General features: G+C 39.0%; 5 protein-coding genes across 6 annotated transcripts; 1 reads left to right on the top strand and 4 right to left on the bottom strand.

Moving 5' to 3' along the window:
- Window positions 1-9: 9 nt before the first annotated feature.
- On the top strand, window positions 10-2,457 carry RB195_000288 (uncharacterized protein; the record flags this gene model as incomplete). Its single annotated transcript, XM_013434957.2, has 4 exons — window positions 10-78; window positions 1,870-1,985; window positions 2,045-2,159; window positions 2,380-2,457. The coding sequence occupies 4 exons, from the start codon at window positions 10-12 to the stop codon at window positions 2,455-2,457; spliced, it is 378 nt and encodes a 125-aa protein (XP_013290411.2).
- A 600-nt stretch (window positions 2,458-3,057) lies between these two features.
- On the bottom strand, window positions 3,058-3,297 carry RB195_000287 (uncharacterized protein; the record flags this gene model as incomplete). Its single annotated transcript, XM_064196536.1, has 1 exon — window positions 3,058-3,297. One exon carries the CDS (start codon window positions 3,295-3,297, stop codon window positions 3,058-3,060), a length of 240 nt encoding a protein of 79 aa, XP_064052417.1.
- A 71-nt stretch (window positions 3,298-3,368) lies between these two features.
- On the bottom strand, window positions 3,369-4,834 carry RB195_000286 (uncharacterized protein; the record flags this gene model as incomplete). 2 transcript variants are annotated; one of them, XM_064196534.1, is made up of 5 exons in its annotated part: window positions 3,369-3,501; window positions 3,554-3,631; window positions 3,681-3,767; window positions 4,110-4,169; window positions 4,719-4,834. In XM_064196534.1, the coding sequence occupies 5 exons, from the start codon at window positions 4,832-4,834 to the stop codon at window positions 3,369-3,371; spliced, it is 474 nt and encodes a 157-aa protein (XP_064052415.1). The 2 variants fall into 2 exon arrangements, with proteins under 2 accessions (XP_064052415.1, XP_064052416.1); XM_064196535.1 differs by lacking the exon at window positions 4,110-4,169.
- A 643-nt stretch (window positions 4,835-5,477) lies between these two features.
- Window positions 5,478-9,805, bottom strand: RB195_000285 (uncharacterized protein; the record flags this gene model as incomplete). Its single annotated transcript, XM_013434959.2, has 13 exons — window positions 5,478-5,654; window positions 6,145-6,324; window positions 6,387-6,563; window positions 6,678-6,851; window positions 6,914-7,060; window positions 7,120-7,182; window positions 7,284-7,471; window positions 8,432-8,528; window positions 8,587-8,661; window positions 8,712-8,864; window positions 8,928-9,039; window positions 9,560-9,648; window positions 9,707-9,805. 13 exons carry the CDS (start codon window positions 9,803-9,805, stop codon window positions 5,478-5,480), a joined length of 1,731 nt encoding a protein of 576 aa, XP_013290413.2.
- Window positions 9,806-9,939: 134 nt separating this feature from the next.
- On the bottom strand, window positions 9,940-13,922 carry RB195_000284 (uncharacterized protein; the record flags this gene model as incomplete). The annotated part of the gene is made up of 6 exons (XM_064196533.1): window positions 9,940-10,050; window positions 10,134-10,214; window positions 10,339-10,428; window positions 11,461-11,573; window positions 13,666-13,735; window positions 13,794-13,922. The coding sequence occupies 6 exons, from the start codon at window positions 13,920-13,922 to the stop codon at window positions 9,940-9,942; spliced, it is 594 nt and encodes a 197-aa protein (XP_064052414.1).
- Window positions 13,923-14,136: the final 214 nt, after the last annotated feature.

The following is a 14,136-nucleotide window of genomic DNA, read 5'->3' as shown; positions in this document are numbered from 1 at the left end:
CTTGTTGTGATGGGTCAATTTACAAGTTCACATAATAAAAAGGAAGCCAAGTCAACAGGAGCTCCTACAAGTGCAGAGGTAATATCGCAAATGTTCAAATTATTGATACACGACCTTAGCTGTGAATATGTTGACGTTAGTGTAAGCGTTTGCCGCCTTTTGATGATCAGAGTAACTGTGGGTCAGGATAGAGAACATGGTACTGGCTATTCGTGTTCAGTACAGTACAGTAAGTGGCAAGATTTCCAAAATAATCAATATGTGGTCGACCATGTTTGTGTCATATTGTGCGGAAGGCGAAGGCCGTCATGTAGAAGTGGTGCGGTAGCGCATGTTGCACCGACAGCAATTACCACCCAACATTTTTACATGACATTAAAAACACAAGAAGAAAACGTGCAAGAGAAATTCTTGAATAACACGAGGAAACTGAAGCACCCTCTTTTGTGGAAATTAGTAATATTCGAAAGCTTCTGGCCATTTTGAGTCTGAAGCTCTTCACATCCCAGATGAAGACTGAAATTTTATAGAAATGGTGTCTTTTCTCGAAAAAACGGAACTCGGATTTTATACGCTTAAATCAATATACTCAACCCTTCATTTCGAACAAATTATTCTTGTTTGGAAACACTAATTGATCAAATTTGAACACTCGTCTTGCGGGCAAATCTCATGCGATCTCATTCCTTTATTCTGCTTTGGATAAAGAAATTGTATTGGAGACGTTTGAAAAGTAGTAGTGCAGTTATCACTTGTGTATGATTACGGAAATAATACTTATGAGTGGTTACTTCACACGACGCGTTCTTGGATGTGTGACACCCTTTCGTCTCCACACGCAAATTATTACTTAGTCCTGATGTTCCTACACGCTTCTACTCTGTGTTTACGACATTGTAATACTTTAATCCCGCTTCATTTGCAGTCAGCGTAAAACGTGTCATAATATTACGAATAACGTTAGCCAAGAAGTAGCTCGAGAAGAAAGCTTCTTTTCTTTTTGTTTCCTATGAGTTTTCATTGTTTTCCGTGTAAGGAATAGGATCACGTAGTCTTAGTGAAATTCTCCTCCACTTGCTTTATCGTTTTTTTTTTGCGTGTAGGGCTCCTTTAAGATCTCAATTTTTAGGGATGTAATTCCTGTCCAATTTCTTTGTGTAATTGTGCACGATTTTCACCTTTCGTAGTCGTAATGCGAAGAAAACCCTTTCCTGTTACATTAGAAGTTCCCCCTGATCCCATATCCTCAAAGACTTCAATCTTCTCTTCTGAAAATAACGGTGGAAGCAGCTAGTTTTTGGGATGCGTTGGTGCTGATTTAAGCGTTCGAAGCTGGTTGTGACTTTTTTTTTTTGATGAGAGTAAAAGAGCTGTGTATTGAACAGATAAAGTGCGTGTGCTGCTGAAAACTTACCCGTGTAAAGAATGTTAAACCCAACTGCAATTCGCTTTCTTACTAATCTTAAATTGTAACGATCGTCGTCAACGTCATCAAGACCTCGAATTTCTCCTAACTAAATCTACTTTTACTATAACAGTACAATTGTGAAACTCCAGGAAGGTAAGAATAAAAGTAAGGAAGTAAGCACCAGCCGGCAGCAGCAGACCATGATCACAGAGTGTTCCTTTACTTTGGTATTGCATGTAAAGAAATTAATAGTGTTCTGTTTAATTTACTGAATACGATTCACAAAAAAATGATCCAATGACAAGTAATAAATGAACCGAAGCATTTGTGCAGCATGCAGGTCGTTTTCGTTATTTTTTTTTCAAACCAGGCATTTTTCAGCAAAATGTTGGACCTATGTGTTCTGTAACATTGCTGCTGTATCGTGTTTTTGTCATACTAAGATAAGACATTAGTTTCAGAGTGAGCACGCTTCACTAGCTCGACTTCGACATGATCAGTATTTGGCCAGGTATGCCGAAATTATGAGGAAAAAAGGGTACTTACCTGAAATCTTTCTTGTACATGAAACTTTTAGGTGAGTAGTACCAGGAAATAGTTGTTCTTTCATACGAATTCTGTCATGTTTCTTTTAAGCTCACAATTCATTGATGAGGACGGTGATGTTGCTCATGAATTTTATACGGAACAGAAGTCAGCTGATGGTCACTTGCGACGACTGCACAGAGTTTTGAATAATCTTCGGCCGAAGGTTCGTTCTGAGATCACAAATTGCACCTTTATCGACAATTATCTCTTATCTCTTATCTTATTTTTATAAGCTCCTGTCTTTATGATCAAACCCACCTTTTTACTGGCCTCATTTCCACTTTTTGAATTAGATGACTCCTTTTCACTTTTTTCTTTTCGTGAGACTATGAAAGAGATGCAGTAAGCAGTACAGTGGATGTTTTCAAAATGCTTTTATGCAGGGCAAGGAACAATACGCAATCCCACGACTAAGTCCGGATGCACCCGTTGTGATGTGGGAAGTGGAGCAGCAATGCTGACATTGTTGAGAAGCGGGTCCAGTATATGTTTGATCTCTCTGCACCCAAAAGGTCGTTGATTGTCTTATATCCTGTTATCTGTAGCTTGCAAATGTGATGTATTGTCAAATTTTTATCTACCAAAGTGTAAATATTCACCCATGATTATTCTTTTATAATATGACTAACCGATTAGTCAGGTGAGAGAAATTATCACAGCGAACCGAGCTTAGTCCCAAACAGGGCGAGATGTGCGGGAGATCCGTCCTTATGACCATCTGCCATTGCATTCATTTGTGCCCAGTGTGGACGTCCTTGTACAGCGGAAGAAACAATTTAATTTGTCGAGGTCCTACATATTTGGGGGTATTAACTACTCAGCTTATGGTATCCCACCCTCATTCTTGCCATTGGTGGTCTTTTGGGGGTTTTCGAAACAGCTCATCACGGATAGAACATATATTTACTAGGACAATCACTGTAAGTTCCAGAAATTGGCAGAACCAAATTTGCAAAAGGCAGCGAGGCAATGTTGTTGTACGCGGCCTAACTGTCAGAAAAAATAGTTGATAGCATGATACAGTCTAGGATGTCCCTCAAAAAGGTGGCACCTCTTCTTCGCTACGCAATAGCCAGGAAGAAACGACCAGAAACGTTTGTCACAACGGTAAATAGGAGTCCTAATGCGACACTTCGAGCGCAACCACTTGCGCAATTGTACCATTCTGCAGGTCGTTTCGGTTCGATTGTGCTAACATTTCCGATAACGAACTGTAAAGGTGTATGCTGTTGTTGTAATTCCACTTTCAGATAAAAGCAATGACGATATTTTTTATAATACATGGAAAGTAATATGCACATTCTTATCCATAGAATTCTGATTCATTTTAGAACAGATCTAGAAAATAGACCCCATAGATTCATATTCACCCTCAGATGTAGTCCCGTTTCGCAGCAACCACAAGTACGTCTCCCGAAGGTCGGCTCATTACTCGCGTATCGAAAATGTAGCTATCTCGCAGGAGTTTTTCCACGGCAAGTGCGGCACCAATTGAGCGATCAATCCTGCAGTAATCGTTGTGTGAGTTCTCGTGTATGGAACACTCCAACTGAATACCTGTCGAGAGTGACATCAGCAGATGGATTTTCGCATTGTAAGCGAGCCTCCCGTTCACACCGGCGCTCTTCTATTCGACTAAAAACAAGAAAATCTCGTAGGATCAATAGATTTTCCATTCGCGTACCTTGCACAAATCTCGTTGTAGTCAAATGAGTGATTGTAATGGCACGAGGCTTGTAAAGAGGATAGCGGTTCAGCGAGCTGCGTACCGCTGGGAATTAAAATAATTGTTCAATTAATCAATCATGTTATCAATTAATCATAATTAAGCAATTAACTAAATTAAACAAGAACTAAGTTATGGTTGATTGATGATAATTTCTTTGACATATTCCAAACGTTACATTTAAGAACACAAAAAAAAAACTAATTGACGAATTCAACAAAAGAACCTTCAACGATATTTCAAACTTAGGCAACAAACACACATAAATAGCTCATCTCACACTACAGGATTGAAATCACGATTAGCATTTGATGTAAAGAATTAAGCGTATTGCAATTTACGTCACAAAAACGGTGATTCTCAGCGGAGCAATTTTTCTTTGACTACAGTTGCTCATTATCATATTGCGGCGTTGAACGATTACTTGATAAATCTTCAATGGCTTTCCTGAAAACCTTATCTCGATAAGAAGATGAACCAATAAGAGCACACCAAGTGATAGCGAGCATTTATTAAATGTATGCGCTTCCTCCTTATTCGCTTGGAACTTAAACCGCAGACAAATGTTGCAGGTGTAGTTAACGCATTCACACTGTTTTATTCTACCAGTATTTTGGGCATAAGTATGATTAAAATTTGCATTCATCCCGTTTCTCTCCCTTCTCCCTCCTCTTCTAGAAAAGAAAAATCCGCGAAAGTGATTAAAAATGCTAATGAAACGAATGGAAGAGAAGAGCCAAACTAAAAACTAGAAGAAAAAAAACACAAATGCTAGGCATTAATATTAAGAAAAAGAGGCTACGACTAAAAACAGAGAATCTCAAGCCGAAAAGTAAAAGAGTCAAATGGAAGAAGTCAGAACAAAAACTTCAGTTGGCCTAGAAATGTCCAAGGAATTCTTTCATCCATTTTCCAGGGCTAGCAACACTTCTATCGAAATGAATTTACTTAGTATTTATTAACTTACCTAATATTTATTCGCTTTTGAAAACATACCTCCTTCGACAGATGGCGCTAAGAATGCACAGGACTATAAATACGAGAAAAATGAGAATGAGGGTAAGATTAGTCAGTTGAAAAATAGGAATATTCCAAATGTCTACATCCTTCATAAAAACCTGTAACTAGTAAATGTAGACTTTGTAATATGCTTCAAAAAATTGATTATGCTGGTAAAACTAAGATGTCTCACTAAAATTCCCAAGATGTAACGGCTTTAAAGACGGAAGCTACCAACAAAGGTAATGTGCTCAACGGTACGAACCGAACTGGAACAATCTGTCAACACAATACCGAATAATATTCATTCTCAGATGACTTTTTTCACGAGGCAATTTAACATTATTGAAAAGGACGAGAAAGTGCCAGGGAATATATTTCGCAAGAATCAACGGCTAGCAAATTTAAATAAGCTCTTGGCAAAGCATATTATCATCTCAAATGCTATGTACAAGTAGAACAAAAACCTATGTATAGAGATACTAAAAATGCAATTAAAAACAACTGAGAAATGCTGCTTGAAAAGGGAGTCAAGATGCAAGGAGTGGAACTGTGGTAAAATTTGCGCGAGAATATTCGAAAAGCTGCACGAGTGCACATATATACTAGATACCGTATTATATTCTGCAGTTACAATTCGTTAGTAATTGGGAATACAAACTCAATGGTACATTGAAAATCTATCATTTAAATCATAACTAAGACTTGGTAAAGGCACCGTGTAAAAAGCAAGGATGACTATAAAAGATCTACTTATTATGCCTTCTCAGATGAGGGTTTCATAACCTCCGTCGACGTCAACATGCTGATTTTACGACCATCTACACTTAGGGAGCGCACTGCTCGATGGTCTCGATCCAAAGGAGGTGGAACGCTGTAATGCGCTTGCAAACGAATCAGTGAGAGTTCGTCTACAAGCATCCTGTCAGCCACCTGAAAGTACGAACAATTATGCTTTTATTTGCTACAACTTCGTTTGAGATATCTAGATATATGACTATATCCATGATTCTGGCAGGTTGTTCAGCCCACCAACATATCTACAAACTGCGCTAAGAGAAAAAAAAGACTTTGATTATACCGTATTATATCAACTATTAAATAAATCATGCACTCATTAGTGTCAAGGCTATTATTTCTGAACCCTCTATATATGACTCCCTATAAGTTCGTTCCTATCTCTGATCCCGTTCAAATTCAAAAAGGAACCTCATCCTCTCTAAATAATAGGGATCGTCTTCATCTCTAAAGAAGAAAGCAAGCAGTCAATGACTTCAGACTCTCGAAATTTCCGAGAGTTTCGTTATGTCAGGAGATCAAAACAGATAAAATTCATCTGCTAAAAGCGGAAAATTTTGCCAATAACAGAAATATTTCTCTAAAAACGAAACACAAGGAAACAGCCTGGTCTGTGGAAACGTACCGTTTGCAACATGTGGTAAAAAGCTGATGTCTTTGTGGTCTTCGTAGGATTCTCACTGAGATAACGGAGGCCTTCATAGACATCTTCTACGAAAGCCTCTAGTACACCTTCTTCACACATCCTCAACGTAACTGGGACTCTTGCTGCCTCCGGAGACAAAAGAGGATCCACATGCCAACCCTGGGAGAAGGAAAAAGAGCAGAATAACACTAGAATCAATAAGAGAAACTCAAGTGGAGTACCTTAGTAGTCATGAAATCAACAAGAACATAGATATCCCCAAGGGTGGTTTCAAATGCCACGATACATAAATCAGCAGCTCCTCTTAATGTAATTCCATCAATATCGGAAAGTAGATCCGCAAGGCGGCGTGTGGTTTCGACTACTCGATGGCAGGCATTTATGTACCCATCTCGACCCTGCAAGCCAATTTGACCCTTCTGCGGTTTTGAAAGTTATGATGCTGGAGAGAGCGAATCTTCTCGAGCAGAGAATAATTATCCTCAGGAGAATTGATTCGTATGATAACAAACCTTGCCCAAAAGTGTTGCCCATGCCGTTGCAACAGCACCTCCATCTCGACCGCCAGCTATCGTGGGAGTCGCATAGACACCGCCAGCCCAGTCACTGTTACAGAAGCACTGATGACGCATCATTGACTGGTCACGGTACATTAGAACCGAACACGATCGCGGAGCTTGACCGTACTATCGAGCATGATTATTACATCAAATATTCATCAGTTAATCTGTTGAACAATGACTCTTACGCGGTGCAAATCGATTGCAATGGAAGTGACTCCAGGTAGACGAAAGTCAAAAGTGGGGATGGAATAGTCGCAGTACTCCATGAAGGGAAGTAGAAAGCCACCAAGGGTGCAATCCACATGTAGTGGTACACCAAATCGTTGTGCCACCTCAAAATTTTGCGAAAAATAACTGAAGTCAATAGTTTCGCATGAAAATAAATATTAACCTCAGAAAGTTTCTCAATTGGATCTACGGTCCCTGTGATGTGATTCGGAGCTGAGGCGACAATCTAGCAAAAAGAAAGTCTATGTGTAGTTTTCTCAGACCTCACAGCTGATATAGGTACTACATACTGTACGATGACGATTTCACAAGCAGATGCAACCTTACCATGCAAGTGTGCGGACCGATCGCTCTTTTAACAGCAGCTGCGTGAACTCGGTCATCTTCCCTCACTGGTACACGCCTGATTGTCATTCTAAAAAGTGCTGCTGCCTTGTCCAGTGCCGGATGGGCAGTAGAAGGCGCAACTATTTCTGGGCGATACATACCTCTTGCCCAAGCTCGATTGCGATAAGCTGAAGAGAAATAAATTATTCGCCCATACAACTCGAAGTCAACAATATTAGGTTATCTTGACTGTTACTGGTATCTCTTTGGTATATAATTCTAAACACAAGAAAAAACTCATCTAACTGACTGATATGTTCAAGTAAATGGAAGTTTTGAGTGACTGATATGGAAGCCAGAAAGTCAGTGTGCTCAACAAAGCGTCATTACATTAAAACAGAAACATTGAAATAAAAAAAATCGAAGTCGGCGAAGCCACGCACAAAAAGGATTAAAAAGTCACTCAAAACTTCCATTTACGTGAACAGAATGATTTCTCAGAGGTTTCGTACCGTCACAATATTAGGTTATCTTGACAACATAAACGTACTATGTCTTCATGAATCACTTCATGCCTATGATTGGAGCTATAAGTAACGAAATTTCTTAAATGCCTTCCTATCCCACTCCTCGCCAACTTTGCTTACATTCAAGCACCATTCGAAAGCACTATAAGTTGCTCACCAAACGGAACGCAACGACACTTGGTGTAAGGAACATTTTCGTCCGCAACTCAAACAGCAGAGATGGGCATTCCAGATGCCAATTCTTGAATTCGACTATTTACTCTTGATTTACCTATTTACCCTACGTAATCAACCATTTCGAACTCGTATCAGAGTTCCGAATTATTAATTTCCAATCCAAGTCTAAATTTCCCAAATTACAATTATTAGGTTGTCCGATGTTCTTTCAGTTGTTTAAAGAGTTCAACATTAAGGAAAATACTCTAACCAGAAAGTAATCTGCCAACGCACTGTTTTGGAATCGTAAAATTACACAAGTGTATTTCCCTGTCATCGAAGGCATAATTTCAAAAAATATTCCGGGTTTAGAACGTGGCATGCGATGGGATCAGTTATCACAGCAACGATTGATAGCTTATACAACTTCTCGGCAAAAATTGAAAAACTCGAAACGAGACACACCGAGGCAAGCTAGCAATGTTGCTTCTGTTCCACCTCCTGCTACTACACCACCCGCCTCAGCACCGCCATGGAACATTGACAACGCCATCCTCAAAATCTGCAGAAACACAAAAAGGAGTGCAGACATCATGTTTAAGTGACTCAAGATTACCAACTTCGGCTTCCATTTTTCTCGCTCCGGGAAACGCATCCGAGCGATGTGGGTCAGAATGAGAGAAGAGATCGTAAATCTTAAAGAATTGTTCTAGACTAGAAGGCGCAAGCCGTAAGATTATAGCACCTTTGCGCACAACGAGAGGTCTTGATTCCTCGTACGAGGGTCGTAATGCTCCATATAACGTCGCTCACCCATTGAAGCGTACTGACGAGCTTCCGAGAGTAGCTCTTCGCCTCCGAGTGGATGCTCAGGTAAAAACTTGTAAAATTCGCGCTTCTGGAAGAATACAAATGTTTGAAAGATCGATAATACCGTAAAACTATCAACTGTGAAACAAACCTGGTCATACTGATGGACTTCCTCTTCAATTTCTTTACGAGCCCTTTCAAGATCAGCTTTCACTCTTCTTTTTACCCAAGGAAGAGACCGAATAATTGAGTACACAGAGCTTCTGCAAAAAAGGAAAATAATTCTTGATGTCTGTCTACTACTCACTCTTGTGGACTGAAATTCTAACAGCGGGGATATGACACCTTACTAACTGTAGGTTATGTAAAAGATCGCTCGAAACCACTTTCACATACTCTCCAAAAAAAAGTTTCAATTTGAATTATTCAGTTGTGTGCCTAGGGGCAACGCACAACTCTATATATTTGATTCGATTTTTTTCTGCCTACCACAGACTGTATAAAGAACCGAATCAAAAAGTTCATCATTAGATGCAATGAGCAAGAATATCATTCAATTTGTTTCGTTTAAGAGACTCCTGGCAGAAAACATCACATTTATATTGTCTTAATTTCGTTAGATTAAAAAAAGACACTTATAAAGTCTTAACTAAGAACTTAAGATTAACCAGCAATGAAAGTATGTCATGAAACTGTTGGCCCTGTTGAATTCTCGTACGCCGTCCAGCACATGCCTGTTTTTTACTGATATTGGTGGGACGAGTTCTATGTTCAAGAACATACCTCAGTCTGTGGATGAATGGCTTATCCGAACGATTCATCCGTCGAAACCACATAACCAGAAAACAAGCAGCTAACGTGTACGACATAATCTGAAATATTACCACTCGTAATATATAATATATTGGTAACGATAGAAGATTCAATTACCTGCCACGATTCTAAATGAGAACACTGCCTGTTGACAAGTGCTCGAGCCTCGTCAACGTGCTCGAAGACAATACGCCACATAGGATGTGTGGAATGCATCTGATTCCAGAATATATGATGAGCTTTGATTTATAGTCCAATCCAAAAAAATGTATAAAACGAACTAGATCAGATCATAGATCAACGAATGGATTCAGCTATGAACAAATAATTTATTTAAAATAACGAAATGATCAGGTTTTCTTCCTCATACGTCGAAAAATAGTTAAATATTGATACATAGTGTCTAGAGCGGAGTAAGGTTCCGGTGATGACTTGTTGATAACGTCAGGCTTGCTCCCAGCCTGGAAAGTAATTGTGTGAAGACTTAAAAATAGAAACAATTTGTGGATACTTTACCAAAAAAAAAGAATGAAATGAAACAAACGTATTGCGGAAAGAACATCTGCATCATTTCGTTCATCATATGCGCGCTTTGAACAGCTACCTGCGAAGGTTCATATTCCACCTGGAACAACACAGAACAGAATGGGGGATTTGAAACAGGTCATCAGCTGGACACGGATTTAAAGGTAAATCACTATGAACGATCCACAATACTTCTTGAGGAACCAAATATTTCCTTCCCTCACCTCAACTATGACTCCTTTGGTAGTAGTAACTTGCGATGCAGTGCCGACACGAACGACAAAATCTCTTAGTCGGTACTCCACGCCAGTAAGCTGAAAAATGCTTTCTATCATGTGCATGCAAGGTTTGTCGGTAAAAATTTGGTCTAGTAATTTGGCGGTTTCACTGTTTTCAGAACCCTAAGTAGAAGTTTGATTCAGGCAATTTCACGCTAAATACGTCAAGTGTCGCGCTACCTTGAGCTGTTATTTCGATCATGTGCTCAGTGCAGTAAAATAGAATCCATCTCGAAATAAAAATAAGCTTATGGTTGTGCGACAATATCCGAGCCTTGTGAATGTCGTTCCTCTAAATTTCACAAGTGAAAAACCTCCAATGTTTTCTTCAGTAATCTTCTAAAGAAAGGATTTATGTTGTATTCTTGAAAAAAAATCCTTCCATGCAGCTCGAATACTTGATTGATGGAAAGCTTAAGTAAGCACGTCAATGTTCCAAGACAATAGAACGCTGAATAGGTGAAAAACGACTCCACAGGAAAACAAAACACAAGCACAGTTGATTTCATCGATAACCTTGAGTTTCTTCGAAACAGAGATGTGTGCTGAGGTTCATCAAAGAGTTTGCTCAGCGTTGATTTTCATATCTTCTTGGAAAAAATGGCAGGCGCGTTTACTTCGGATTTTGTTTATTCTCCGAAAATCAATTGCGATGTTCGTCTACACGAATAAAGTTTGCAACTAGCGAATTCTTCTTGACAAAATTTTTGTTGTCAGCAATATCACAGCAAAGTTGGGATTTCTGGTGACACACAATATCTAAATCAACAACTAATATTAAGAAGCATCAGTGAAGCTCTGAGAAGGGAAAAAGCTATGAAGAAGAAATTTTATAAGCATGGAAAACTGAAAACAGCACCAGCTCTTGACCGCAATTGTTATCCCGCACATTGGAGGTCAAATGTCGTACACTCTAGAACTCTTTACTGACAGAAAACCGTCTTATTTAGAAAAGGAACAGGGTAAAAGTAATAATAGCAATTTGAATAACTAATAGAAACAGTGAAAATGCATGAACCAGTTGCAAGCAATGATACGCTTATGGAGCCATTGAATAACATAGGAAACCTCGAATTTTCCAGCGGTATCGGGAGTCAATCCGGACGACAACTTCGTGAGTATGAGATCAAATCCTAGATCACAAATTGCTCGTGGACTTGTTCGAATATTGTCCGTGGGAGCTGAATGGACTTAACTATACACATCACAACAACAACAAACAAGGAACCAAATAATTAAAAACAAGCACAATAGAGATTATTGCGTCATTTCTCAGTAATAAGGAAGCTATTCCTGTCACATCGTTGAAAAAAAAAAACAATTGTTGGACTTTCGATCATTCTTCCATTATTTTCCACTTCTTCATTGCATTATACAGGAATTTTTATATTTTGCCAAAATCTTAACTGGTATATTGTTGAAAAGGCTATGTTTAGCAAACTCGTTTACTTTTGCAACGAGAAGGCAAAAACAATATACACATTTTGATTCATTAACTCATTCCATTCATACATTCATCTAAATCTTCACAATAACTTCACAATTGTAATAAGAAGATCGAAATTGTACTTCGTTGAAACGACAGCGGCCGACGTCAATGCGTTCACATGATGAGAAATCACGTCGTAATATAATGCAGAGATTTCATCAAAAATCGCTTCCCCACGAAATAAGCACCTTGAAGATGACTTAAACCAGGTATCGTTGGACAAGTGAACCCAATGAATGCATTTGTTTGAAACTAAAAATGGAGGGGAATTGCAACAATGTCTAATCAAACTTATTTATCTTTCAATGTTCGAAACACTGGTTGACATAAACGAATCATCATAGACATATTTCGGGACGAATACTCAAATTTAGAAGTTTAGACTATACAGTTCACCAAGAATCAATATAAAAACTATAGTTTGACATTGTGAAAACTACATAGTAGGAAAAAGAAATACTATAGTCAGGTAAAAACGACCTGAAGCCCGGTGCAATTGCGTACCCGATTGCGCTTGAAGTGGCGCAATGGCGCCAGCCATTGCGATCAAGCCAAAACCCTTGGTTATTGCTTTCGCATTCTGTAGCTGAGTGAGGATTCTACCTCAGCGTACCCGCAATCGTATCAGGCTTTGGTTCGTTTTGAACCGATTATACTTAGGGAAATTGTAGTAGCCGTGTGAGCATACTTTTGTTTAGGATGTACTACTGCTTCTGTGTGGGCTTTATAACAATGTCAAATAAAAATGGAAAAGCGTCTCAGAAATTCGAATAGGCACATGCGAAGAACGATTAGAAGTACAAAGTAGTCCATGTAAACTGTAGGCGTAGAAGTATTTTAGAGGGCTAACAGCTTGAAAATTTCACTTGCAAGCTGGAGAAGTATGAAGCAACGAGTGCATGAACTAACGCATTCCAAAAAATCAGTTAGAGTTTACTTGAGTTCCCTGATGACCGCCCGCACTTCGTACATGCCTGGCACTTTGTTAATCCCAGCTGTTAGGTTGAGATACACATTATTTTTTTTCATTTGGTGATATATCTATCTCGAGGAACTTTACAACGCACAGTGAAACATTTCAGTGGGTGTCGGCATTGGAAATGAACAAAAAATCAGCATAATCATAAAAATCTGGAAAACTACTAAGTAAGAGACAGGAACGAAGTGCAGTGGAGTGTCATGTCATGTCTGCGTGCATGCAATTGTCCAGTTGCATCAATCAGTTGACACCCAATACTACGAGAAATAGGTATTTCGTAAAACATGTTCACCATTAGAGCTCTCAGATTTCCTTCAATTCAATTCTTCAATTCCAGAATCTTGTCTCTGATCATTGCAATACGCCATCACAGCTCGGTATGGGTTGCATTTTCGTAGATGAAACGTTTACATTGATTGTAGGATCAATCTCTAATAAATTAGTTCTTAACTTTGAAACTTTATATGCTGCCGTATGCACAAATCTCCTCTCCCTCCCCCACCATCTCTCTCTCTCTTCCTCCGTCTACCGAAAAGAAAAACCGAGTCGTTGGACGAGTACTAAAAAAGCACGCAACCCTAAGCAGAACTGAAAATGGCTGCTCTCGTAGTAATCATCTAAATACATAAACAAATGCATCTGAGAGTTTTAACTCCATTTAATTTGAAAGATGTGCGTGTGAAATCGGGTACAGCAACTGGCTTAATTCGCCAAAACACCAATAAAGGTTCCTCCTCAAGAAAAAAAGCAGACGAAAAAAGCAAGTAGTTAAGGCGAAATGAAAAATTAAGCAGTCACAACGAACCGATAGAAAAAGAACTCTGTGGAAAATTGCTGTGATGAAGCACGTAGTTATGTTGGATACAACTTTGAAGCTAAAATAAAGTGGTATTTGTGAGAAAATGCCAAGCACAAACGGACCCTACAGCTTACCTTATCATTTGGAATATAGGGCAAACAATCAACAGTAAACGTGCCGATTTGTTCAGCACCGCCACCTTCTAATAAGCGTTCGACTTCCTTGGCTGTTTTGTCATGTTCAAACACCCAAGAAACACCCATTTCCGAAAGCAGAATAAGCTGCTTGAATCTGCTGGCACCATCATTCCATTTGAAGTGGTCTGATCAAGTATATAAGTATCAGAAATAACACAACTGCAGTGGCGAAAGGCAAGCGTCTAATGTCTACAACACTTCATCAATTTAATCAATCAAATAACATCTATTGAACCTGAGCGAGCCACGTTTACAAACAGGTTTGTTACCACATTAATGA

The sequence above is a fragment of the Necator americanus genome, chromosome IV (assembly GCF_031761385.1).
Source record: "Necator americanus strain Aroian chromosome IV, whole genome shotgun sequence".
NCBI classification, from domain to species: domain Eukaryota; kingdom Metazoa; phylum Nematoda; class Chromadorea; order Rhabditida; family Ancylostomatidae; genus Necator; species Necator americanus.
This window is presented reverse-complemented; position numbering and strand designations above follow the sequence as displayed.